A 27,876-nucleotide genomic window follows, 5' to 3' on the forward strand; every position below is an offset into this window, starting at 1 on the left:
TCAGAATTGGAAGAAAAGCTGAAATCCCAGAATGTAATCACTTAAGGGGGAAGGGAGGGGATTTGTGGGTATTAAATCACTTTTTCCCCTGAAAAAAAGCCTTTGTTTTTATGGTTGAAAAGAGCCCTTTGTTTTTATGGTTGAAGTTTTGTGAAGTAAAAAAGAAATTATTAGAGAACACTTCAGAATCAGTGAACTAAAAAGGTGTTACATTCATTATTTTAAATACTTAGGTTATTAAGAAGTCTAAAATGTTACAGTTAGAGGTAGATAACAGTCCCAAGTTTCCATGGAATCTAATAATTTAGTATCTGGACATCAAACAGATCACAAACTCCTTCATTATCATCTAAATTAAAGTTGTAGTCATCTGCCGGGGTAGGAGAAAGCCGTAAAAGAGGAAACACTGCAAGTAAAACAAATTCAGTGTTAAACATGGTTTTTATATACAGTTAATGATGTTTAACAGAATACTCTCAAATACATCTATCTAAATATCTAAAGAAACTATGTTTCTTAATGTTATATAAGAATTTTTAGGAAATAATAGAAAAAGTTGTAATCAAATTAACAACTTGTGTTTAGTGTATATTTTGAAAGATTCTCATTTAAAGATAATTTATGCATTGGTATGCATAGGTATAGTTTAAGAAATAGAGGTTAAAAATTTTTTTTATTTAAAAAAAAATTCGTTTTAACATTTATTCATTTTTGAGGGACAGAGAGAGACAGAGCATTTACGGGGAAGGGCAGAGAGAGGGAAACTCAGACTCTGAAGCAGGCTCCAGGCTCTCAGCTGTCAGCACAGAGCCTGACGCAGGACTCGAACTCACGAACTGTGAGATCATGAACTGAGCCAAAGTCGAAAGCTCAACCGACTGAGCCACCCAGGCGCCCTGATGTTAAAATTTTTGTTGGTTGAACTTGTCACACTAAAATGTATGATTCAAAAACAGTGTCAAAGTATTTCCTCTGATCTCTGCTAAATAAGCTCCTACTTTGAAAAGAGAACTAGGAACTAGACTTCATAAATATGCTGATGTTTTGTTTCTACAGAAATGTTTATTCTCTAAGTGGTTATTGTACCATTTGCTAATTTAACAGTTGCAGTTTCCTAGGTTCGGCTATATTTGTTAGGAAACAGGACTGAATCCAAGAATTTACAGGAAGGTGAAAGCCAAGAGAGTTATTAAAGTAATTCTATTTTGTAGCAATTGATTTTTAAGGATTATTTCAGATTAGATGATGACATGGCTAATGTTAGTAATAGTTCACATTGGTAGCTTGACATTGGCCTCTGTGGGCATATTTTCAAAACTGGGTTTTGAGATTACCCATATATTATTTTACTTTTCTTGGCCAAATTCTTCAGACATGAAAAAGACTAGTGGGCTAACAGTTTAGAAATTTATTCAGTGAAAGTGATAAGTATCCCCTTATTGGCCTTTTTCTTTTCTTGAAATGCAGTAAAATAAAAATTGAAGGATGCCTATGATTTACTTTAAAGTGGGAGATTTTTCATGAATCATCATAGGATGTTAAGCAGTTAAAAAAATACACATTCTGCATTTCCTTTCAATCTTTTGCCACTTCTAAACTCTAGAGAAGCATTATTGATATTTAAGTAGTAAAATTTTAAACTACTTACCATCAGAAGACATTAACTCATCAATGATATCTCCACTAATAGATCCTGCTGGAAACAGAAATATGATAATAAAGTTTTGTTACAGTTCTATTTATATATTTTGACAGTAAAAGGCAGTTACTTTAGGAAGCTTGGGTGGCTCAGTCAGTTAAGTATCCAACTCTTGATTTTGGCTCAGGTCACGATCTCACTATTCATGGGATCGAATCTCACATTGGGCTCTGTGCTGACAGCACAGAGCCTGCTTGGAATTCTCTCTCTCCCTCTCTGCACCTCCCCCACTCACATGCATGCACATATGCACATTTTCTCTCTCTCTCAAAAGTTTTTAAAAGGCAGTTATGGGGCTCCTGGGTGGCTCAGTCAGTCAAGCATCCAACTTCAGCTCAGGTCATGATCTTGTGGTTCATGAATGAGTTCAAGCCCCATATGTGCTGACAGCTCAGATCCTAGAGCCTGCTTCAGATTCTGTGTGTGTCTCTCTCTGCTCTCTCTCGCTCTCTCTCTCTCTCTCTCTCTCTCTTTCAAAAATAAACATCAAAAAAAGGGCAGTTATTTAAAAACAGCATATATTTAAACAGTAGTGTTTAAAAAGTTAAACACTAGCAGCTTTTATTAAAGTATAGAACTTTACAGAAAGATACCATTTTCATGAGCACCTACTCTGTGCTTGGCATTACTTTTAACTTCTAAACTCAAGATGTAGATCAAAAGACTCCTCATCATTCTCCCAAAACTGACTCCTTGGTTTTACAAAGTCAGTAGTACTGTAATTCTCCCAGTTACCCAATCTCAAAACTTCAACATTACTTTCCATTCCTCTAATTTATCTCCGGATCTCACACATCAAAGTTATTTATTTTATTTTACCTAAACAGTACTTCTCAAATCTCTTCTTTCTCTTTCCAATCCCATTGTTATCACCCATCTTAGCCGTAATGTTCTTTTATAGTTCCATAACTGCAGACACCATATATTCATTCTCCATTGCCTCTAATCTCTTCTGTTTCCCAGGCCAAAAGCATCTTCTTGTTACTCCTGTACTCACCAGTGTGCAGTTTCTAAGTTGCTACTTCCCTGCTCACAAATCTTTGGCTTATTGGCTAAAGTTCCAACTCAGTCTGATATTCAAGGTCCTCTCTAAAATCTGACCCCAAATTACTTTCTCTACTATTTCCAAATACAAAACTATATACAGAAACTGCTGAAAAAAAATTTTAATGCTTTGTGGAAGCTGACTTACTAATGGTGTCTAAATTAAACCACAGAGAGCTTGTCTGTAGATTTGCCCCCATTAATTATAATTAGATCATAAACTTTTTAAGGAGTACACTTTGTTGTGCACGCCCCATTCTATATCTTAAGTATAGAAATACTTCTAGAGGAAGGAAAGGAGGAAAAATACTGTGTCCAGTTAGATCTTTATAGCCTCACTCTTAAGTATTGTGAACTCCCACAGTAGTAAGACTCATGCCACATTCTAATGAGACACATCTCAAAGGTAAAAATAAATTGGATTGTGTACAATGTAGCTTTTAATGATCTGCAATATTACATCTAGACTGGCATGACTTAATTCATTCAGCAACTCTTTCAGATATTGAGAGAATATCTGCCATGGGCCCTTTATTTGGAATCAAATTTAGATGTGGATGGTACTCCTAATGCCCAGTTTTTGGAGATTTAGCTATTTTCATTTCAGATTAAACAATTTAGGAAGGCAAGATTTCCTAACTTGGAGTTGAGACCACTTATCAGCTATAAAACTAAACTTCCCAAATAAAAAGTATAACAAGGAATATGAAGAGGCAAATATCACTATATTCTACAGTAGTTTGATTTTTCTTAAAGGTAATTGGAACACATTTCAATAATTCATCCTAGAGTGACTAAGAGATGAGTGACTAAGGTTTACAAAGTAAACGTCTGATAAAAAGTTGATAATGTGGGGCGCCTGGATGGCTCAGTCGGTTGAACTTCTGACTTCAGAAGGTCATGATCTAACCACTCGTGAGTTCGAGCCCCATGTCTGGCCCTGTGCTGACAGCTCAGAGCCTGGAGCCTGCTTCAGATTCTGTGTCTCCCTCTCTCTTGGCCCCTCCCCTGCTCACACTGTATCTCTCTCTCTCAAAAATAAACGTTAAAAAAAAAAGTTGACCTGCAAATATTAATGGGGGGGGGGGAGGGAGGGGGGAATGAACAAATTTCTATCAATTCCGAACATGGAATTCTAAGGAAAACTGCATACATAGGTCCATTAACTATCTTTTCCTTGCTCACAGTATTCATAATGCTACACGGTCTTAGCCACATTATACTGTATCCAATTATATATGCTGAATATACAATCAGATTGTGTGTGTATATCACCTAAAAAATAAATCTGTAGTAACAATTAAAGCAGGATCTGTTTTTAAATTTTCCTCATAATACCTATCCCAGTGTGTCCTGTGTAGGAGACACTATATACTTCTTAAGCTTACCATTTTTCCTCCTGTGTTTGGTAATAGAATGACCATAGCTGACAAATTCAGAAAAGCTCTCCAACTTAATATGTTACTCATATTTTTCCTTCTCTACTTTTTATTTTTTTTTTATTTTTTTATTTTTTTTTTTCAACGTTTATTTATTTTTGGGACAGAGAGAGACAGAGCATGAACGGGGGAGGGGCAGAGAGAGAGGGAGACACAGAATCGGAAACAGGCTCCAGGCTCTGAGCCATCAGCCCAGAGCCCGACGCGGGGCTCGAACTCCCGGACCTCGAGATCGTGACCTGGCTGAAGTCGGACGCTTAACCGACTGCGCCACCCAGGCGCCCCAACCTTCTCTACTTTTTAAAACAAAGGCTCTGGACTCACCTGATGACAAGTCTGTGGCTGGAGTCTGTTGAAGATTTTGGCTTCTTTCAGAGACATGTTGCTCAGGCAGATTCTGAGTTGCTATGTTGGATTTCTGTGGAGTCACTGGAGTGGAGGGCTGAGAGGAGGGTTGTGTGAGGTCATCAGGTGGGGGAACAGGAAAAACCACAGGCTTAGATGAATTGGATTCTTTATTTATAAGCAGCACGTGGATAGGTCCTGAATGACTCTTTAGATTGATCTGGTATTTCTTTTGTCCATTCTGACCCTTTAAGGTTATTGGGTATAAACAAATGAATAAATATTAACATTTCTAACTACTTTGGAACACCAAAAATTAAGATAAGCAAAGCTATAAAGGACTAATTGTATATATAACATAGAATTATACATAGAATAGAGTCAATAAATGTCTTTGACTCAACTAGAGAATGTTTTGAAAAAGACCCAATTTCAAGCAATCTGGTATGGTGGATATTTAAGTTGAACTTTTTCCTCAGCTAGGATTGCTGTATCAGTTATAGATATAGTCATTTTAACTGACTTTTTAAAAGATTATTGATTATATCATTACTCATTCCTTAATATTTTCTAGCTCAAAAAATCACATAAAAAACTTTTATACTCAAAATGTTAAATGATTTATTCAGTCACTTCTATAATTTTACTAAAGTACTAAAGACATACAAACTCATATATAAATACTTTCAGATAGAAAACTTAAAAGCAGTATTTGAAAGTGTTTACACACAATTAGCTCTTGTTCAGCTAAAGATAATACATTTGTCCTTCTTAAGACAGCAGATCCACATTAAGAAAAGTTACCCTGCGTACCATTTCTGGAATAGGTACCTCCAGCTGTGTACCAGAAGGTGCTTGAATGGCCAAAAGTGTATCACCTGATGAAAAAAATTTCTAAGTTTAGAAAATACTATTGATCTTGGAATACAGTGGCAAGAGTGTGAGTTCTGGAATCAGAATGCTTGGGTTTGAATCCCAGGCTGGGTAACCTTGGGCTTTGGTTCCTAATTCTGTAAAATGGGGGGAATAAACCTTACTGCATAGATTTCTTTTGAGGATTAGATGAGGTAATATATGTAATAGATCTGAGAAGAGGGTAAATACTCATCGCTAGTTCTATTCTCATGAACAAATTTGGATCAAGTTAATTTTGCTTTCATTCAGTCTTGCATACAGTCTGAAATTCCTGAAACTGTTAGCCTCAACACTGTTTACTTGAGATTTTTAAATTACTTAAGTGACTGGGGATACTAGAAATTAGGTATGATAGTGTGAAATCTTGAGCTTAAGTGAACTTAATTTTAAAGCTAAATTCTATAGCAGACTGTTGAGCTGAAAATTAAAAATACTTTCTCAAACTTTCTTAGAAAGCTCAGGATATATGGTGGCAGAGTAAAGCAATAAGGCCACACATATTGTCAACATAGCCTTGGAAAGTCAGATTTCACTTGGCAGGGTGCTTGGCAGATTTTTTTTTTTTTATGTGCATAATATGCATGACTGTTTAACAGGCCATACATGACTAATATAAATATGTATACAAAATTTTATTTTACTTGTGTTATAATTATGGGGTACACCCTCCCCCCCCCACACACACCAATGTTATTAATACACTGTATTGTCCTGTCAAGGGGAAAACATGGAGGCAGGGGATGGGATGGAACAGGGTTAGGAGTAACTGTCCTGGTTATAAAATGGATTAACCTAACTCTGCCCTCACGCTTTCTTTGAGTTCATTTGTGACCAGCACACTGCACATGGTTTCTAAACAGTGCCAGTGAGAAATATATTTGATCAAATTTAATCACTGACCCTACAATTCTGTGACTTTGAAACTGTTTAATCTCCCTCTGATTTAGCTGCCCCTCCCACACACAGTTTACACCCACCAATGCAGGCAATGAAGTGAAACTGTGCAAAGCAGTTACTGTCATGAGAACGGAAACAAAGGCAGCCTATCACTACAGAGCACTGTAGAGTAACACAGAACGTCCACAGTTCCTGAAACTAATGACTTAGGGTGAGTGTGTGGGGGAATTTTGACTCACTCTCCGCTAAATAGGTTGACCAGAGGAAGAATGTTAGGACAAACTAATAGTACTTACCATTAAAGCAATTACAGATGTCTTCATGAGTTACATAGGAAAATGTACTGCCATAAGAGTTAAGGAACAACATGTATACCAAGGTCTCGACATTTAAATTAACATAATAAATCTGCAGGCCAAAATAAACAAAATGACCAAGTGCATGAAGGTGTTGCCACACATGGTCAGATAAAGACATCTTTAGTCTGAAAAGGCAAAGATAAAGGTCCATAAGAGGGGTACCCATCCTTTGCTCTAAGAAGCCACTTTTGATTTTTGTGACATTTGAGTCCTCCATATTCCTCATGGAGACAGGGCTTCTGGGGCGGGGAAAGAGCGATGGGGAAAAGGATGCGGTCAGTAGGAGTGGAGAGCAACCATACATGCCTCCACATTGAGAATTTTCCTGGTCATGGTTTAGGGGTCTGGGAATGGCCAGAATCTTGGAAAGCAGTGCAGCAAAATCTATGATCAGCTAGTTCAATGGTTTTTGTGTTTTGGGGCTCCACAAGGTACAGCTTGAAAACCCCATTTAAGTTATCAAATTGTTAAGGAGCTTTGGTCCATAGAAAAGAAATAACAAATGAGATCATGGACTTATTCAACAAATTACAAAACATAAGAAATTGGATACAGTAGTCAAAAATTCATGAGAGGTAGTAGAAGATAAATGCAATTAAGAGATTCCATAAGTATCTAGGTAAGTTTACAAATCAAGAGTATCATGTGTATCTAAGAGAACAGTGATTTTTAGGAAACACATGAAGTACATCACTAATTTTTTCCCACAACTTAATATGATGGATACATAAGCCTTGGTCCCCAACCTCAAGGTTGTATCTCTCAGTTAATATTAGGCAAAAAAGTATCCTGGATTGATTGCCAGCCCATGATATTTTATTTTCAAGCCAAAATTAATTTTTCAAAACTTGAGAGGTAACTGAATTTTTACCACTTCAGAACACTGAGCACAATTATTTAAATATACCTGTGCATTTAACAATCCCTTCTAATATTCAGAGACCCCCTAAGCACACTTTAGCTAGCATGTTGCATCCTATTAATGGTAGATTTAAAGTAATGACTTTTTTCCTCAATGCAACAAAGGAATAATGTTAATAGATGTACTTTGTAATTTTAAGAGGTAAAACGTTTCAAATATTAGTATAAATTATTAGAATATTATAAAATTAAAATACTTTATCCACTTAGAAAACTTTGTGAAACATTAGAATAAAGTAACTGATCTTCAGACTGGAAGAATGCATTATATACATACATATACTACAGCTACATGTGTAACTTATTTAAAAGGATATCTATTGTTAATCGAGTCGTCCATCACATTTTTGATGCTTTGCTGTAGCCACAACTTCTGCTGATCAAGTTCTCTTTCCTTCAGTTCTAGATCTTCAATTTCAGCTTTAAGATATCTTAATCTATCTATGACTTCTTTAGTATTACAGCCAGCACCTACACCTCTTAAAAACGTATGAGAATCAGTATCTCCAGTATCAGACCCAGGTTAACATCACTTAATTTTTATAGTAATAGAACTGAACTAGTAATTTATTCAAGACAAAAATCTTTACACTCTTCTAAAAATCAAGCATTAAAATCCTTAGAAAATTTAAACATCGTACCTCTGAACATATTTGCTTAGAAAATTTATTGGCAAGAACAATCAAATCACAAAAATTCTCAGTGGTTTTGCCATACAGAAAATAAAAATTTTCATAAAGTCAAAAAAAGTTCTATGTTCTAATGGTGTTTTTCATCTAAAAGGACAGGCTGGTGACTGGCACCAAAAGGATGTCAAAGCTGAGGCATGTAGGTGGCTTAGTCAGCTGAGCATCTGAGTTCGGCTCAGGTCGTGATCTCATGGCTCATGGGTTCGAATCCCGTATTGGGCTCTGTGCTGGCAGCGCAGAGCCTGCTTGAGATTCTCTCTCTCTGTCCCTCCCCCATTTGTCTCTCTCTCTGTCTCAAAATAAATAAACTTAAAAAAAGAAAGAAAGAAAAGGATGTCAAAGCTACATAGTTACACCTGGAAGTCGCATGATATAGACTGAGATGCTGGTAAATTACAACCTTTTAATATTTTGGTGAGACTTTGGCTTTAAAACAGAACAAAACAAAAGAAAAAACTAGGGCCAAAGAGGACGAATTTGCAGGACATAAAGTATTTTTCACATTCAAACATACAACCATACAACAGTTAATGAATGACAACATGCATTTCAATCAACCACTATACACAAGGTCATATTCCTATATATAGGACATAGTTCCTATTCTTAAGGAGTTTATATTAGTTGGGAAGCTAAATGCTCACGCAGAAAGGGATCAATAATACAAAGCAGTATGCAGTGTGTGCCAAATGAGTAGCTTGAGGGAGAAAATAAGATTTGAATTTTCAGTGTGTAAATCAGACAGTGGAGACAGCAAGGGAATATCCCAACATAGGAGTCACATACAGAGGCCCAGAGCAGTGTCCAGGGAAAGATGAGGGGCCTGTTGAGAATACCAGGCCAAATGAGAGGGAGAGCCAGACGGTATAAAGGTCAGATTTTATACAGCATCAGGAAGAAAAATAAAGGTTTTAGAGTAGGGTATTGGTTTGTAACTTACTTCCATTGTATACTATTTTTTGACTTTTTTTCAATCAGGTCAATTCCCTCTAAGACATTGGTGATATCATAAATTCTTCTTTTTTGCCTCACAGCCAAAGTATCTGCAGCCTGTTTTTAAAAAGGGGAGGGGGGAGACAAAGAACAATGAAATAAAGGGCAATTCCTATTTTAAAATTAAAAAAAGGTTGATTATGAAGTTCACAGCATGAGAACCCAATGCCAAATTTAACCAGTATGTTCAAAGTATCTCTCAAACATTGCAAATACCAAAGAAATTATCCCATTTAAAAGCCAGCAGATGTTAGAATGGGAAAAAAATATATAAAGGGTCATGACACAAAGCCCACAAAAATAAAAGAACACAGTGAGAATACTTCATGTCACCTTATGGACTAATCCTGAGAAGGAGCTCCTGATTATCTACCCACATCACTTCCTATTTTATCTGTTCATATACAGTCACCTAAAAACAGCCTTTATTGTTTTTTGAAACTTTGAAAAATTATATCTCAGCAGCTTGTTAGTAATTAAGATATTTGGGGAGTTGTAAATTATACACACACTTCAGTACCTTGAAATACGCTATCTGCATTTTTTAAACTCAATGAAAATGGAGGAGTGAATCATGCCATCCCAACACAAAGCATAAAATCAACAAGAAATCAAAATTCATAGCACTAAGTTGTGGTACCAGCAAATATCCAAAAACCTGGTAGTCTGACTAAACAAAAGTAAGGTCAACAAAAATATTTCATGCCACCATGACATCAATAAATGCAGGAATGTTGTACTGTTTCTCTGATTGGTTCCCACTCACATTTATGAGCTTTGTTCCCCAATGGAACAGACACAATCTTAAAAAAGAGGTTATCCTGGGGCACCTGGGTGGCTCAGTCGGTTAAGCGTCTGACTTCGGCTCAGGTCATGATCTCGCGGTCCGTGAGTTCAAGCCCTGCGTCGGGCTCTGTGCTGACAGTTCAGAGCCTGGAGCCTGTTTCAGATTCTGTGTCTCCCTCTTTCTCTGACCCTCCCCTGTTCGTGCTCTCTCTCTGTCTGTCTCAAAAGTAAATAAGTGTTAAAAATTAAAAAAAAAAAAAGAGGTTATCCTACAGCTCTTTTTCAGGGTGAGTTAGACAATAACCTATCTTGAATGTGGAGTCACACTCTAAGAGTCATGGTAATAATGAAAAAACACATTCATGTCCTTACTGACAATATTCAGCACATTATCCAAATTAATGAACAGATTTTAGCTTCACATTATTGTTTGCCAGCTCTCCCAAAGCATTATTACTTTCTTAATTCTTTAAAAACATAGCTCTACACACACACACACAATCCAGGAAAGCATATTTTTGCAATCTGGACTTACTTTCTACAGGGAGCAAGTGTGACCAACTTCACAGGCATTTAATGTCAATTCTACCAATCCATTTCTTGTGCTACCAAAATACCAAGTTACCACTGTGCAATTATTCAGATCTTCAGGAAGGGGATCCATGCCTCAGTCAATGGGCCAGGAGAGTAAAGTAGGATATGACAGAGAGAATGAAGAACCAGAAACTGAAGCTCTGAGTTCCCAACTCTGACTAGTTTAGTTCCATCTCTTTTAGAGAACCAGAAAATTAAAAGGACTAGGCATGGTTTTGTTGACTTCCTCTTTCCTTGCACTTAGCTTAGCAGTTTCCTCCCCTTTCATAGTTTCTTGAGTTCGAAGCTGTTTTTCTAAAGAGCAATAATCTCCTGCAAAGTTAACTATAAAAATCTGAAGTTGAGAATTCATCTCACTTCCTTCTGAAGAGGCCGTCTTAAGAAGTAACCCAGAGCACTCCAAGCCAGCTCTACCCGTATCTATGTACTCACACACAAAAGCCTTCACAACCATAGCAATAGCTCACTGGTTAGGGTATTAGGACACGTTTGTATAAATTAGATTGCAAGAGCAATCACAGTCATCAGGCAGAGGGCCATCAATGCTCACTTTTAGCTCAAGACTTTTTACAGTTGATAATCTATCAGGGTGTCTGGGTGGCTCAGTCGGTTAAGCATCAGACTCTTGATCTCAGTTCAGGTGATGATCTCACAGTTGTGGGATCGAGTCCCATGTCGGGATTCTCTCTCTCTGTCTCTCTCTCTCTCCCTCCCCACCAAAAATAAATAAATAAACATTTTTTTAAACAAAGAATAAAGCTTATAATCTATCTAGTTTATAATTTATTATGGTTTAACAATTACAAATTTTAGTCCTTTAATTTCCAAAACTAAACATTATTTCTTAAATACTTTTCTATTTAAGTATATAAACACATAAAGGACCAGCATATACAGAACATATGTCTTAAAAAGGATCTCCTGGGGCACCTGGGTGGCTCAGTTGATTAAGCATCTGACTTCGGCTCAGGTCATGATCTCGCGGTTGGTGGGTTCAAGCCCCACATTGGGCTCTGTGCTGACAGCTCAGAGCCTGGAGCCTGCTTTGGATTCTGTGTCTCCTTCTCTCTCTGCCCCTCTCCCCACCCCCCTCATGCTCTGTCTCTCTCTGTCTGTCAAAAATAAACATTGGAAGAAAAAAAAAAAAGGGCAATCTCCTGGAGGCTTTTATTTAGCAGCCCCATCTTCTTTGGATGTTAGGTTCTGGAGTTAGGCACACAGAGATCCAATCCCAGTGCTGGCACTTCCCATCTTCAGCTGGTCTCAAACTCATTAAGCCTCATTTCCCTTTTTGTAAAATGGAGTAATAACATACCTGAATTGTAGAGACTCAACTAGATAATCTAAGCACAATGTCTGCTGCATAATTAATACTTCAATCCTGGTAAGTAATAGCCTCATCATCAGATACAGATTGAAGCAGGGGATCATGGAGGAGATTTAGAGTTTTTGTGTATCTTGACCTATCACGTTATATGTAGTATTTTGAAAAATTATATGAATTCTTATAGTTTTATGAAGTAATTCAAGACATCATACTTAATGGAATCATAAAATGCATCACAACCACCACCTTCATTCGTTTAGCACCTGTGATGTGCCAAGCTGGTTCTGTGTCTCACGGATAGAGTAGTAACAGAACAAAGTCCCTGCCTTCAAAAAAGGGAAAGAAGGTAATAATAAACAAATAATTATGTTAGGAGGAATGCATGTAGGGACTATATTTAACAGAATTTTAAAGCTCCCTGAATAAGGAAGCATTTGAATTGAATGGAGAAAGTGACTGCTGACAAGCAGCAGTCAGAACATCTGACAAGCAACAGCAAGAACAAAGAAAGGCTCTGAAGTGGGAATATGCTTACTTCCTTCAGGGAAAGACAGGAAGTCAGTATGGGCAGAACAGTGAGTGAGAGGGAGAAGAGTGAGAGAAAAGGGGAAAAAGGAAAGAAGGGAGAGAAGATGGGAGGGAGGGTGGGAAGGGAAGTGAGAGAGATAAAGACAGTAACACCATATGCCAAGGGGCCAGATCACTGGGGTCTTGCAGGCCATCATAAAGACTTCAGCTCTTACTCCCAGTGAAATGGAAAGCTACTGGAAGGCTCCGAGCACATGGTGATTTGGTGCTATGCTTTAGCATAGAATAGGTTCATTCTGGCTGTTCTGGGTAGAAAAAAAGAGGCCAGTGAGAAGGCAATGGCAATAATCCATTCAAGAGATGGTTAGCTGCTTGGATGAAGGAGGCAGCTGTGGGCGTTGTGAGAAATGCTGAACTCAGAATATATTTTGAAGATAGAGCAGGTAGTAGATCTGAGAGCAGGGTTAAGGGTAACTCCACAGTTTATGACATGAGCAACTGGCCATGAGGAAGACTGAAGAAGAACAGGTTGGAGGAAACCTATTGGTTTCCTCCTTTGGCTCAGGAACTTGGCTTTGAACAATTTGACCTCCAAGGGGAGTAGTTCGGAAGACCACTGGACACGAGAGTGTGGGGTAGGACAAGTCCAAGCTAGAGATACAAATTCAGTAGTCATCAGTAAATAGACATTTTAGGTCACAGGGATGGAACCCACTGGATTCACCTAGCAGGTAAGCACAGAAAGAGAAGACGTCTAAAGGCTTAGCCCAGCACACTCCAGTGTTTAAGATCTGGGAGGGGAGGAGCAACTTGCCACTGAAGACAGAGAAGTAGGAAGAGTGGGGTCTTGGAGGCCAAGGGAAGAGTATAAGTAAGAGTGACCATGTCAAGTACTGCTGTCAGGGTGGGTCAGATGAGCATGAGACCTGACCATGGATTTGACTTTGGCAAGGTCACTGGTGACCTTGGTCAGAGCTGTCTTGGCAGAGTAATGGAGTCAAAGCCTTAACGGAGAAATTCCACCAGAGTGGAAAGAAAGCTAGAGTGGACAACTCTTTTGAAGAGTTCTGCTGCAAAGAGGAACAGAATTGAAGAATGGGGCAGTAGCAGCAGGGAGTTGTGGGGTCCGGCCAGGAAGTTTTTCCCCTTCCTTTCTCTTTTCTTTTAAAGATGGGAGCTAATTCAACATGTGAGTTGTGCTGATAAGAACTGCCCGGTAATGGAGGAAGAGGGATAATTAACCATGCAGGAGAGAAGGGACAGCTGTCGGTAGGCACAGGGGAATGTGAATCAGACAGGCTGAGGAATAGCCTTAGATAATAATGAGGCATATTAATAATTGAAGTCCAGCCGAGTGACCAGCGCAGATGTAGGTACGATAATAGACAAGATAGGAAGAGAGACTAGACATTTCCTCCTGGTTGCTTTCTATTTTCTCCTAAGTGGAGGCTAGTGGAGGGAGGGGGATGGGGGAGAAAGGGAGGAGGAGGCATCTAATGGTTTAGAAAAAAGGAGAAAGTGTTAAAATATTCATCTAGGAGAGTAAGAGAGTAAGTAGTGTAAAAGGAATGCTGGACCCCATCACTACTTTTGAAGTTAGTGGTGGTGAATTTAAAGTGAGACCCACATGCAATAAGAGTACATCCTCATCCCATGTTGCCAATTAGCTATTGAAGAAATGCACATGTGCATGCATCAAATGTACTTAAGAAGGTTACATTTGCTATTATAGATCTGACCTATAAAACATAAAGGAAGCATCTATTTGTACCAAACCAACTCAAGTTGAGGGAAAAATAAACATAATCCTCTGAAAGAAATACATCTCCCCTCCAAATACTAAATCCTTTTCTAAAAATGTCACCACTGGGGCACCTGGGTGGCTCAGTTGATTAAGCATATGACTTTGGCTCAGGTCATGATCTCACAGTTCGTGGGTTTGAGTCCCATGTCCGGCTCTGTGCTGACAGCTCTGAGGCTGGAGCCTGCTTTGGATTCTGGGTCTCCCCTTCTCTCTGCCCCTCCCCCATTCTGTCTGTCTGTCTGTCTCTCAAAAATAAATAAATTTTTAAAAAGAAATTTAAAAATATGTCACCAGTTGTAAACAGTGTGGTATCTATACATGGAAAAAAAATAAAGCTTGTGATACCATTAAGAGGTGGGTAAGCTAAGTCAGGACAGCTGAGATCGCATACAAGTGCTAAAAAGGGCTTAAAGAATTTCCTGGCCCCACCCCTTCACTTTAACAAATGAGTCCACTAAGACCCTGTGTTAACTCTGGGAGGGAAAGATTATGTGGTAGGTTTATTTGAGTTAAGATTAGTTGCAGCTCATTTGTTCAAGAATGTTCTCCTGATGGAGCATGATGTTGCATTCAAAAGCACTAACATAAAAACAATAACTATGGGAAACATCCCGTCTTTCAGGTTCTCCATCTGCAAAGCAGGTACTTGACTCTCTTCCCGGCCCATAACCGTCAATACATGTGTACTCAGTGTTTTAGCTACTGTGCTTCAGAAACTAACACTACACGAAATTGGGCCAGAATCCAAAAGTAAAGAAGGTGCTATGGAAATACTATATAAAACCAACTCGATAACGAATTGCGCATATAAATGCACATGCACAGACACATACAGATGATGGGATGCCGACAATGAGGTGAAAAGAACTTAAGTGATGCACCACCCAGAGTGCCCATAAAATATTTTTAAGAAATTTTAAAAACTGAGTGAACTGCCTTTCAACTGTGCCACATGGATTTTCTGTTGGTCTATCCTATAAGGTGTGGGATATGAAATTATTAGGTAATTTCATATACTGCCAAAGGTAATTAACATGTAGAATGTTTGATTTCGACCCACAGTTAAGACCATTGATAAGCCAGTAATGGGATAACTGTGTAAGAGGATCTTCTAAAGATGTTACCTAATTTAAGGCTCACACCATTTTGCAAAGTAGTTACCATTTTCCCCATTTGATAGGATACAGATTCAGAAAGCTAATGGATAACCAAATGGAATTTGGCATTAATTCCATATTCATGAAATAAGTTTGTGGCAGAATTTTTCAAATGGGCTCTATAATTTCAAGATTTTAAATAAGTGCGGTGTGCCATCAAAATTCCCAAGCTGTAAAAATTGCACTGAATAAGCAAAGCGCCACTGGTACTTGTAACACAAGAACTGTGTAGGTATCTAAGGCTGTGGGTAACACCTTGTGCTAGAGAATGAGGTCTAAAAATTGAACAGCCCCATACAGTAGAGATAAAGTGTTACAAGAGGCTGAATAAAAGAGAGCTTACTTAAGGTGGAGGCAAAAAGGAGAGTTCCTGGAAGAGGCTGCCATTGTGTACAATGGATCTGGAGGGGATGGATGTTAAATCAATAAGGAAATGAAATACCAAAAATAAAGAACTTACTTTAAGGATACAAAAGCCTCCCTCAAGAAGCAGCACTAAGCACATAGTATTTTAATTCCCACTCAGTATCCTGCCCCAAAGGAATTTCTCCTAAAAAATCTCCAGTCCTTTCAAATACCTCAAACTGTCATCCATAAATATGATATTGATACATATACCAGTATCGTGTCTAACTTTATTTAAATCCAAGTTAATTAACATACAGTGTTATAATGGTTTCAGGAGTAGAATTTAGTGATTCATCACTTATATATAACACCCAGTGCTCATCACAAGGGCCCTCCCCTTGTAGGGGAGTTCCCCATCACCCATTTAGCCCAACCCCCCACCCAACATCCCTACAGCAATCCTCAGTTTGTTCTCTGTATTTAACAGTCTCATATGGTTTGCCTCCCTCTGTTTTTATCTTATTTTTCCTTTCCTTGCACTGTGTTCATGTTTTGTTTCTTAAATTTCACATGAGTGAAATCATATATTTATCTTTCTCTAACTGACTTAATTTGCCTGGCATAATATATTCTAGTTCCATCCATGTTGTTGCAAATTCAAGATTTTATTCTTTTTGATTGCCGAGTAGTATTTCTTTCTCTCCACACACACACACACACACACACACACACGCACACGCACACGCACACGCACACACACACACATCTTCTTTATCCATTTGTCAGTCGATGGACATTTGGGCTGTCTCCACAATTTGGCTATTATTGTTCATAGCGCTGCTATAAACACTGGGGTGCATGTGCCCCTTTGAATCAGCATTTTTTTTTATCCTTTGGATAAATACCTAGTAGTGCAATTGCTTGAGCTTTAAATTTGTTCTAATTTATATATATATATATATATATATATATATATATGTATATATATATATTTTTTTAATGTTTATTCAGTTTTTGGGAGACAGAGAGAGACAGAATATGAGTGGGGGGGGGGTGGGGACAGAGAGAGAGGGGGAGACACAGAATCTGAAGCAGGCTCCAGGCTCTGAGCTATCAGCACAGAGCCCGATGCGGGACTCAAACTCACAACACATGAGATCATGACTTGAGCCGAAGTCAGACACTTAACTGACTGAGCTACCCAGGTGCCCCTTATATTTGTTTTTATTGCAGTATAGTTGACATACAATAATTTATTAGTTTCAAGTGTACTACTCAGTGACTCAACATTTATATTCATTCTGATCACCATGATAAACCCAGCTACCACCTGTCACCATACAAAGTTGTTACTTATTAGTGACTATATCCCCTATGTTATACTTTGTATTCCCATGTCTTATTTATTTTATAACTGGAAGCTTGAACCTTTGAATAAATTCTGCATACACTTTTAAAAAGGAACTTCAGGGGTGCCTGGGTGGCTCAGTGTCTGACTTCTGGTTTCAGCTCAGGTCATGATCTCATGGTTCATGAGTTCGAGTCCGCATCAGTCTCTGAGCTGACAGCTGCAGAGCCTGCTTGAGATTCTCTCTCCCTCTCTCTCTGCTCCTCCCCTGCTTGCTCTTTCTCTCTCTCTCCCTCCCAAAATAAATAAATGTTTAAAATAATAATAAGGAACTTCAGTTTTATTGTTTTACTCAAGTCACCAAAGATTACTCAAAAGAAGAAAAGAAGGTATTTGATAAAGTATCTATTTAAGTAGGAAAAGGCTGATGAAATTCTGAAATCTATAAATTGGAAACTCTAGATCTCGTCTAAGTCTTCAACTGCTTTGGAAATTCTTTTCTCATAAGTATTAACTTTTTAGAACAAGAACAAAATCAAGTGTGCATTTGCTCTTCTACCGTTTGGATTTGCCTCTGCACATTTTATATCTTCCTGCTGACGTAAGGCACAGAAGTGAGGGAATATGCTCGGAGATTGGCCTGACTTTATTTCTTTTTTAGAGAAAGAGCACCAGTAGGGGAGGAGGAGGGTTCGGGGGGAAGAGAGAGATGAGGGAGGGAGGGAGGGAGAGAGAGAGAGAGAGAGAGAGAGAGAGAGAATATCTTAAACAAGCTCCACGCTCAGCACGGAGCCTGACATGGGGCTCAATCCCCCGACCCTGGGGAATCACAACCTGAGCCAAAGTCAAGTGTCACACACTCAACCAACTTGAGCCACGCAGGCACCCCCAGGCCCAGCTTTAACTTTATGACCCTGGGCAAGTTACTTAGCCTCTCTGTGCCTCAATTTCCTGGCCTGTATGAATTTTTTGTTTCTTATTTATTTTTGAGAAAGAGACAGAGGGCAAGTGGGGGAGGGGCAGAGAGAGAGGGAGACACAGAATCCGAAGCAGGCTCCAGGCTCTGAGCTGTCAGGACAGAGCCTGACATGGGACTCAAACTCCTGAACCGTGAGATCATGACCTCAGCAGAAGTTGGACACTTAACCAAATGAGCCACCCAGGCATCCCTAAGATGTTACTATTGTAAGGATTAAATGAGCATATCTGAAACACTTAGAAGAGTGCCTGGCACATGGTAGGCATTACAGTTGTATTAGCTATTATCACTATTATTGATCCAATTTCTCCCTTAAAGTAATAAGGAAACTTTGTTCTTGGAAAGGTATATCATAATAAAACACCCCTACCTGTGAACTAACTTTAACACTTGGGAAGATAGTCAAGCACAATGAAGTATGAAAAAAAGCTTCTGAAGAGTAAAAATAGATATAAAAAATGTATTTCCCTACTCAAAACATTCACCCCATTTGGATCCTATTGACTCCTTCTTTTCTAGGATTCCTAATGGTTTATACCATTTAGTACTCTTTTTTTTTTTTTTAAGTTTTTTTTTTTTTTTTTAACGTTTATTTATTTTTGAGACAGAGAGAGACAGAGCATGAACAGGGGAGGGGCAGAGAGAGGGAGACACAGAATCTGAAACAGACTCCAGGCTCTGGGCTGTCAGCACAGAGCCCGACGTGGGGCTCGAACTCACATACCGCGAGATTGTGACCTGAGCCGAAATCGGACACTTAACCGACTGAGCCACCCAGGCTCCCCTAGTACTCTCGATATTAAGGTAGACTTCATCTGAAAGTTACTACTTTCACCCCTAATTTCTTTTCTCTTTCTTTCTTGCCGGTCTGCCTTCAACTTTCTGAGTCCTTTGTTGGCAAGTTACTTGTCAACACCAGAATTGTCTGAATTCTTTTTCATCTACACAACTCTATTAAAAAGAAAAAGGAATTGCATACATTCACATGTACTATAGAAACAGGTTATTACTTATTTGATGTATTTTGTGTACTATGCTTTCATGGTGTTACCTTTTCATGGATTTGTTAAGCTTTCTGTGTTATTTTCCCCCCTTAAAGTGTGCTTCTGGTCAGTTAACAGTTATCTTTTAAACTTTTAATAACATATAGAAAGACAATGAGGTATAAAATCAGTGAAAGCCTAACTACCACACCAGGACACTGCCAATATAATCTCAGTTAACAGCGGCTGTCAACTGGAAACTCCTTCCTACCCTTGTTAAGAATGCTCCCCAAATGTAAATGTTCCTGACTCTACAAGCTCTTCACTCCAGGAAAGAACCCTTCCCCACTCACTGAGGCCCTTTCACCCTTTTGAGCATCACTGCATTTGTTGCTTAGTCCCCCGGAACACATGTAATGGAGATTTGGCCAAAGTTATGCTGATTTTGCTCTTTTTCAACATTAAATGCAAACTTTCAAAATCTTGGGATTCTCTTCTTCCTAAAAGTCGAGAATTGTACTGTAAAAGTGGATTTTCCTTTATTCTATTATAGAATAATTCTCAAAAACTGTTTAATTTCCACTTGAAATTAGGCCCTTTAATTAGCAGTGTAAGATTTAAGAGCTCTAATATGTTGCAATTCAAAGATACGAGCAGTAACTATATCAGAGCATATGAAAGGGGGACCTTTTCAATCCCCAACTTCTCACATTTTCCCAAATGCAGAACTCACCAATCTTAGCTCCTAACACTAGAAGCTATTTCTGATTTGTGAATAGGATGGGAAAAGGAGAGGCAGCAGGATTCATTCCATGGCTCTCAAATGCCAGCAGGAATCAGAATCCCATGGGGTATCTGTTTAAAATGCAAATTCTTAGGCCCCTTCTCTAGCCCTACATAACCGGATATCTCAGGTCCAACATTAGAATCTGTATTTTTAATAAGATCCAGGAGAGTCTGATACATTTGCTATTCCATCTACACATTGAGAAATACTGTTATAATCCCTTTCAGGCCCCCACCTTTCTTCAAAGGGGGGGAGGGCCTGTTAGCTTAGTGCAAAAATAAAACTTGCCTGGTACTTTTCACACAAGACACTGCCTCTAGTTATGGTGGCTACATCACTTCTTCCTCCTTGGGGCAACTATATGCATTTGGTACATTCTATTTCAGTAAGATATACAGCTTATGAGGCTTGCCCAAGGACACACTGCTGGGACCGAGAACTCAGAACTACTGTCTTGGATACAAGCCTATTTATCCTGTCCAGAGATGGAAAAGCGAGATGGCTGACTTCTTTTTCTTTTTTCTTCTTCTTCTTTTTCGTACTGAATGAAGTTGTTTTTGAAATGACACCAAAACTTTGGAGGTGGGTACATGTTTTGCTTACCGCGGTGGTTCAGGGTGTCAATTCTGGCATTTATATGTCAATTCTGTGGATACTTTTTTTTTTTAAGAAAGCTCTGTGCCCAATGTGGGGCTAGAACTCATGACCCCGAGATCAAGAGTTGCATGCACCACTGCCTGAGCCAGCCAGGCACTCCAAAACTTTTCTTCTTTCTTTTCCTTTTCTTTCTTCTTCTTTTTTAAAAGTAAGCTCTACATCCAACGTGGGGCTTTAGATACTATGGATACCGATTGCCACTTAACCTCATCACACCTCACTTTCCCATCAGCAAAATGGAGATAGATCTCCTGTACACTTTTGTTATGAGGATTATTGATATTGGGTTGATGTTGAATAATTAGTCATTGGAAAAGATGTATCCAGATCACCTTTTTATGTGCATTTTTAATAATTTTATTTTTTAGAGGAGATTTAGGTTCTCAGCAAAACTGAGCAGAAAGCAGAGTTCCCCATAGACCCCTGCCACCACAGAGGCATAGCCTCCCCCACTATCATCTCTCACCAGAGACATTTGTTAAAATTGATGAATCTAGGGGCACCTGGGTGGCTCAGTCGGTTAAGCGTCTGACTTCGGCTCGGATCATGATCTTCAGGTTTGTAGGTTTGAGCCCCAAGTCGGGATCTGTGCTGACAGCCGGGAGCCTGGAACCTGCTTCAGATTCTGTGTCTCCCTCTCTCTCTGCTCATCCCCCACTCATGCTCTGCCTCTGTCTCTCAAAAATGAATAGACGTTGAAAAAATTAAAAAATAAAATGATGAGTCTACATTGACATGTCATATCACTCAAAGTCCAGAGTTTACATTAGGGTTCATTCTTGGTGTTATACGTTCTGTGGGTTTTAACAAATATGTAATGACATATACCCACCATTACAGTGTCATACACAGTGGTTTCATTGCCCCAAACATTCTCTTGTGCTCTGCCCTCTCGAGAACTTCCAGCAACTACTGATCTCTCCCTGTCTCCATAGTTTTGCCTTTTCCAGAAAGCTATAAAGTTGGAATTTTATAGTATGTGGCCTTTTCATATCAGCTTCTCTCACTAAGTAATATACATTTAAAGTTCTCCCATGTCTTTTCATGGCTTGATAGCTTTTTTTAAAAAAACAAACAAACAAACAAAAAACACTGAATAGTATTTCTTTGTCGGAACATGCCAGTTTATTTATCCATTCACCTACCAAAGGACATCTTGGTTACTTCCAAGTTTGGGCAATTATAAAGAAACCTGGTATCTACATCCATATGCAGGCAGACCCACGTTTCCAACTCATTTGGGTAAATGCCAAGTAGTGTGATTACTGAATCGCATGGGAAGAATATGTTCAGCTTCCTAAAAACTGCCAAATGGTCTTCCAAAGGGTCTGTACCATTTACATTCCCACCAGTAATGAGAGTTCCTGTTGTCCCACATTCACACCAGTATTCAGTGTTTTGTGTTATTTTGCCATTCTAGTAGGGATGTCGTAGTATTGCTGTTGTTTTATATGTTTTTTTAATTCTGGTAAAATAGACGTGGTATAAAATTTACCACCTTAACCAGTTTTAAGCGTGCAGTTCAGTAGTTTTAAGTATATTCACACTGATGTGCAACCAGACCCCACTACTCTTCTCATCCGACAAACTCCAAATCCATAGCATTAGTTTGCTGGGGCTGCCGTAACAAAGGACTGCAGACCGGGTGGCTTAAACAACAGAAATTTATTTTCTGACACTTTTGGAGGCTAGAAGCGCAGGATCAAGTTGTTGGCAAGTTTGGTTTCTCATGAAGCCTCTCTTCTTGGCAGATGGTCACCCTCTCATCGTGTCCTCTCACAGGCTTCCCTCTGTGGACATGCATCCTGGCATCTGTGTGTCCAAATTTCCTTTCTTCTAAGAACACCATTCTGATCGGATTAGTCCTCATCCCAATGACTTCATTTTAACTTCATCATCTCTTTAAAGGCCCTATCTCCAAATACAGTCACATTCTGAGGTACGAGAATTAGGGCTTCACCATATGGATTTTGAGAACACAGTTCAGCCCATAATGTGTTGACCCATGAAACTTCCCTCTCTCCCCTTCCTCCTAGCTCCTGGCAATCTTTTATTTTCTGTCTCTAAGAACTTGACCACTCTAGTTACTTCATATAAGAGGAATTACACAGTATTTACCTTTTTGTAACTGGCATGTCTTCAAGGTTCATCTATGTTGTAGCATGTTTGGGAATTTCCTTCCTTTTGAAGGCTGAATAATCTTCCATTGTGTGTACATATCACATTTTGTTTGTTTATTCATCTGTTGATAGACATTCGCACTGCTTCTATCTTTCGGCTATTATGAATAATGCTGCTATGAACACGGGGTACAGAAGTATCTGTTTAAGATCTGCTTTCCAAATCTTTGGGCTATACACTTAGAAGTGAACCTGTCCTGAGAATTTTTAAGCATGTACTAAAGTTCTGGCTGTACTACTAATATATCTTTCCCCAGGCTAATTCTGTCTTTATTCTGTGACACCAAATCTTTGCTTTCTGCCACAAAGGAAGACGTTACGTTAAATTATTTATTTCATCCAGGGCATATATTAATTAGCTAATCATAAATGGGTATGAGTCAGGGACCTGTGAGATAAGAAACATCGTAAATACTTTATCATTTTAACCTAGGTACCATGCAGTCAATTTGTAACATAATTATAAGAGATAAGCCATCTTAATCATGCTTTAAAAAGTTCAAGATGGTCCCAAAATGGCAAGTAAAGAAACTCAGATAGAAATTACACTTAACAGGAGTTTCCAAAACAGTAGATAGACAGTTCTGACTATCTTAACAGTTCTTTAAATTCTTACTTCTGGAAAAGTAGAACCCTAGTTTAATTTGTAAAATAACGTGGAATTCGCCATCAATACCCTCATTTTTCAAGTGATAGCTCAATACCTCTCTCTTCTGTCATGGGTAGAGGGATAAAAATAATCATGCAAAAACTCATGTTTCGTTACAAGAAACATTCCATGTTCTTACACAGATGAAAAACTTAAATGAGAAGTTTGTTTTGTTTTAAGGAATACTAAAAGGAATTATAGCATAGTAAGAAAAATGGTCTACATTCAAATCTTAGCTCTGTCACTTTCTGCTTCATATTGGGCAAGCTACTTAACATGTCAGTTTTCTCACCCGTGAAATGGGGGCGTTAGTTAGGCTCAAGTTTCCAAGTTGTTAAGATGATAAAAATTAGTTAAGATCTGTAAAAAGCCTGGAACAAACTCTCAATAAATGGTAGCTATTAACAGCATAAGCTGGCAAACCAGATAAAGCTTGAGGAGCATGAGGTAATGTGTCATCTCACTGGAATAAAGAAATGTGACTACTGTACCCACTTTTATAAACGAGACTATGTGGTGTGGGAAGGAGATATGATTAAGTTTCTCAAAACACTTTCGAGGTGTTTCTAATCCCTTCTAATTGTTAAATTATACTTGAACAGCTTTATTAGAATTTATTTGCTTTATTGGTCTACATTCTCAATTAGTTATGTTATGAAGAAGAAATGCATCACCAAGATGGAGCATTGTTATTTTTCAATAATGTATGTCATGGTTCACAGTAAGAAGCATCACTGGAAAGATTTCACTGCAAGATTTTTACATGAGTAAGATTTTACACATACATGAAAATAATTGAAAAAATATACGTAAATAAATCAAGTATGTATATTTTTCATGTATATGTGAAAAAGAATGATACTCAAAGTGTACCTTAGGAGTAAAAAAAAAAAAAAAAAAATCACTGATATAAAGAGACAAAACTAACTGCAAAAACTTTTGAAACTTTTAAGGAAAGTTCCAGGATGAATGAAACAATGTTGTTATGAACTGTTAAACTCCACTCTCTACTCACTGTTCCTGTGACTTCTGGAGAACAATGCAATGGCCATAGATGAAACAGGAGGAAGTCTTAAGAGTTTAAAAGCAAGAAATGCAAAGTTCCATCATTTTGCCAGGTGAGTTGAGAAAGAAGCCCTCAAAGTTTGGGGCGCCTGGGTGGCTAAGTTGGTTGAGCGACTGACTTCGGCTCAGGTCATGATCTCGCAGTCTGTGAGTTCAAGCCCCATGTCGAGCCCCGTGTCAAGCCCCGTGTGGGGCTCTGTGGTGACAGCTCAGAACCTGAAGCCTAACTCAGATTCTGTGTCTCCCCCTCTTTCTGCCCCTCCCCTGCTCATGCTCTATGTCTCTCTGTCTCTCAATAATAAATGTTAAAAAAAAATAGAAAGAAAGAAAGAAAGAAAGAAAGAAAGAAAGAAAGAAAGAAAGAAAGAAAGAAAGTCCTCAAAGTTAAACCCTCAGAGTGCAGCTGTATCTGGAAAACCCCAAAGTTCCCTGATTCCCTCTACTGAAAGCACAGTCCATTTACACAGTAAATTCAGGATACCACTGAATGTCTAGATTTTGAACGATAGTTTACAAGCCGTGTTTCATAGCACATCTGGCACTCTGATGACCTCATGGCTTCCTTTGAAATCCTTTAAACCAAATCCATTTTAGTTCTTGACAATCTAAATACTATATATGCCATAAAGTACTTTCAGGGAGGAAGCAAGGGAGGAAGAGGCTGTAGAAAAAACAAGGAATTTCCAGAGTTGGGGGGAAATTCCAGCAATAACACTTCAAAAAAGTTAGTAGAAACTACTTCCCCAAATGCAAAATGCACCTACCATGCCTCATTGGAATCCGAATAATTCAATTCCACGATCACTTAAGGAACACCTACTGTGCTCAGGGAAAGAAATGGGCATTCTCAGACAAAACAGCACCCTCTGGGCTACAGTCGGGAAGGCCCTTGAGTCTTCCTTCCTCTCTACCTTCAGGAAGTACTATAAAATGCTCTCAGATGCCCCTTCTCTTGCTCTAGGCACAGCCTTGATGGTCTGTCACTCTTTCAAGCCAGGTGAGGTGGTCCCTCCTGCACTCCTCTGGCTGTTGGGACCAATCATCAGGGTAAAATCGGATTTCAGATATCGGGGACATGGCTAGGAGATGTCTGCAGTGATTAACGACTCATTAGTAATTTCTGCTTTCAAAGCTTTGGTTCTTACTTAAACTTGGGGCACTGGTTGAATTTTAATTCAAGTAATCACCGTCTCCTGCTCCTCAGCGTTGTGGAATCCTTCCAAATCCTGCTTGGAACGGTTAAGTCATTTTGTTTAACCCAACAGCTTTCGATGCATGTTGTTGTTTGAAAAATGTGAACTGTAGTCCACGACGGAAGCACACATTCTCAAGAAACAGGAGAGCTTACTGAGCGCTTCCCCCTCTTTGAGGGAAAGCTATAAAACATCCCCTTTTTGTGTGATGGCATATCTCACTTTTAGAAATCTGTACCATATATCAAATTAAGTTAAAATCAAATACCCCCCCCATCAGGATGATGAAAAGAAGTGTACAAGGAAGAGGGTTTTTTTCTTTATTACTATTATTTCAACACGGAATGAGTGTGGAAAGTTCTTTTTTTTTTTCTTTCATCCGCAAAATCGGGTTGTTTTGTTTTGAACAACGGGAACACCGTCTCAAGTAGAATAGCCTATGAAAACCATCAATTCCCAACAGCAAAATCAATCCCCAGGTGTCTCCAGGCAGAGTGCCAGGGTCCCCCCTGCGCCTCTGCCACAGGTGGACGCGGAGCAGCTAGGACACTCGGGCGCCCTCGGGTTCCTGCGCCAGCAGAAGCCACGCGGGCGCGCTCCAGGTACTGGGCTCTTTGTCGAGAGCCCGGCGCTGCGCCGGGCCCCATTGGTCGTGCGGCCGGTCGGGGCCACCCGGTCCCTCGTCCCTCCCCCATCCTGGAGTCGTGGGCCTGGGCACCAGCCACATGGCCCTGGCTCTGGGGGGGGGTCGCCCGGTCCCCGCGGGGCGCGCCCACACCGTGCCGCCCGACCCCGCGCTTCAAGGGGGTGGGCTTCTCCGGGGGCCGCGGGCAGCTTAGTCCGCCCCCATCCCCGCCTCCCGCGCTCACCGCTTTGAGATCCAGGACGCCGTCCTTGGCCTCCTGCAGCAGCGACACGAACTTGGTGGTGAGCAGCCCCAGGCTCTTCTCGTGCCTGCTGCTGCCGCCCCCGCCGCCCCCGAGCTGCGGCGGTGGCGGCTGCTGCGGAGGCTGCGCCTGGGAAGGCTGTGGCTGCGGCCGCTGGCCCTGGCCCTGCCCCTGCGGCGCCTGCTGGCCCGAGCTCGCGGGCTCCGCCGCCGCCATCGCGTCCCCACGCCGCGGCGGTGCGGCCGCTCGTCCGTCCCCGCCCGCGGCCACCTGCCGGGCCCGCTGTGCAGCGGCCGCTCCAGCCGCCGCCGGCTGAGAGCAGGGCGGAGGGGCGCGGGCGCCTGCAAACAACAGGTGCGCGCGCGGCGCCCACCGGACTTGGGGCGGCTGGCGCGCCGGGCCTCCGCCCCCTCCCCAAGCCCCTGGAAGCGTGAATGGAGCCCACGACCAAGGGGAGGGGGAGTGGAAGCGCAGAGAAGGGGCAGCGAGGGGTGGGGACCCGAGTTTAAATGGCAGGAAGTGACGTCGCGGCCCGCGGTTGCCTGGAAACGCATTTTTCTGTGGGAAGGAGGAGCGCGCCGGGAGGAGGGGGAGCGTCGCTACTGTGTTTCACACTCGCTTGCCTACGGTTGGTGAGCTGCCTCGAGGAAGGACGACTGCCCACAGCCACCTCGGGAGAAAGCAAGGACTTCTCTGCGGCAGAAAATCACTATGCCCAGTGGCCATTAGCTTCTGAGCTGTGAAGGTGGTTGGTTTCTCCATTTGTAGAGCCGCAGGAGATCAGCTTCGGGTCCCTTATGGTCTTTGGGTATTAGATGCTGAGCGCTCTTGCCGAGCTTTAAAGTCCTTTGCAAACATTTCAGTGACTCGGACCAAGTGCTGGGTTTTATTCAATAGATTGTCCTTTTAGATTTGTAACGCAGGAAAAGCAAAATCCTGGAGTTAGGGTTTTGTCCTCATCAGTGTAATACCCCCAATTTCGAATCCAACAGACGACCAAGGTGCCAACACCCATGCAAACGCACGAGGGTTTATTTGCAAGCTCGAGCTTGGGCCCAAGTATACCCGACACAGCGGAGCAGGGACTTGGACCCCTAGGTTAAGAGGTGTAGCAGTTTTATAGGGGCCAGTGGCCAATGAGATTGTAACACACGCAGAAAGTTGCATAGTCATGTCAGTCCACATGCAGATGGCCAATTGAATTACAACTTACCCTATAGTAACCATTTGAACTAGCCTATCACTCTGGTCAGAATTGGCGCGCAAGTTTGGCGGGCAAAAGGCGGGGTTTAAGAATTGGCAT

At 40.3% G+C, this 27,876-nt stretch overlaps 1 protein-coding gene across 2 annotated transcripts; it reads right to left on the reverse strand.

Annotated features, from left to right (window-relative positions):
* Positions 1–194: 194 nt before the first annotated feature.
* On the reverse strand, positions 195–26,789 carry E2F5 (E2F transcription factor 5). Of its 2 annotated transcripts, none has more exons than XM_030304084.1 (8): positions 26,556–26,789; positions 9,249–9,358; positions 7,937–8,098; positions 6,636–6,679; positions 5,341–5,405; positions 4,507–4,774; positions 1,649–1,693; positions 195–406 (listed from the first exon to the last, which is right to left on the reverse strand). In XM_030304084.1, exons 1-8 carry the CDS (start codon positions 26,787–26,789, stop codon positions 297–299), a joined length of 1,038 nt encoding a protein of 345 aa, XP_030159944.1. In that variant the 3' UTR covers positions 195–296. The 2 variants fall into 2 exon arrangements, with proteins under 2 accessions (XP_030159944.1, XP_030159943.1); XM_030304083.1 differs by having other exon boundaries at positions 1,649–1,696.
* Positions 26,790–27,876: the final 1,087 nt, after the last annotated feature.

Source organism: Lynx canadensis, chromosome F2 (assembly GCF_007474595.2).
Source record: "Lynx canadensis isolate LIC74 chromosome F2, mLynCan4.pri.v2, whole genome shotgun sequence".
Classification (NCBI taxonomy): Eukaryota; Metazoa; Chordata; class Mammalia; order Carnivora; family Felidae; genus Lynx; species Lynx canadensis.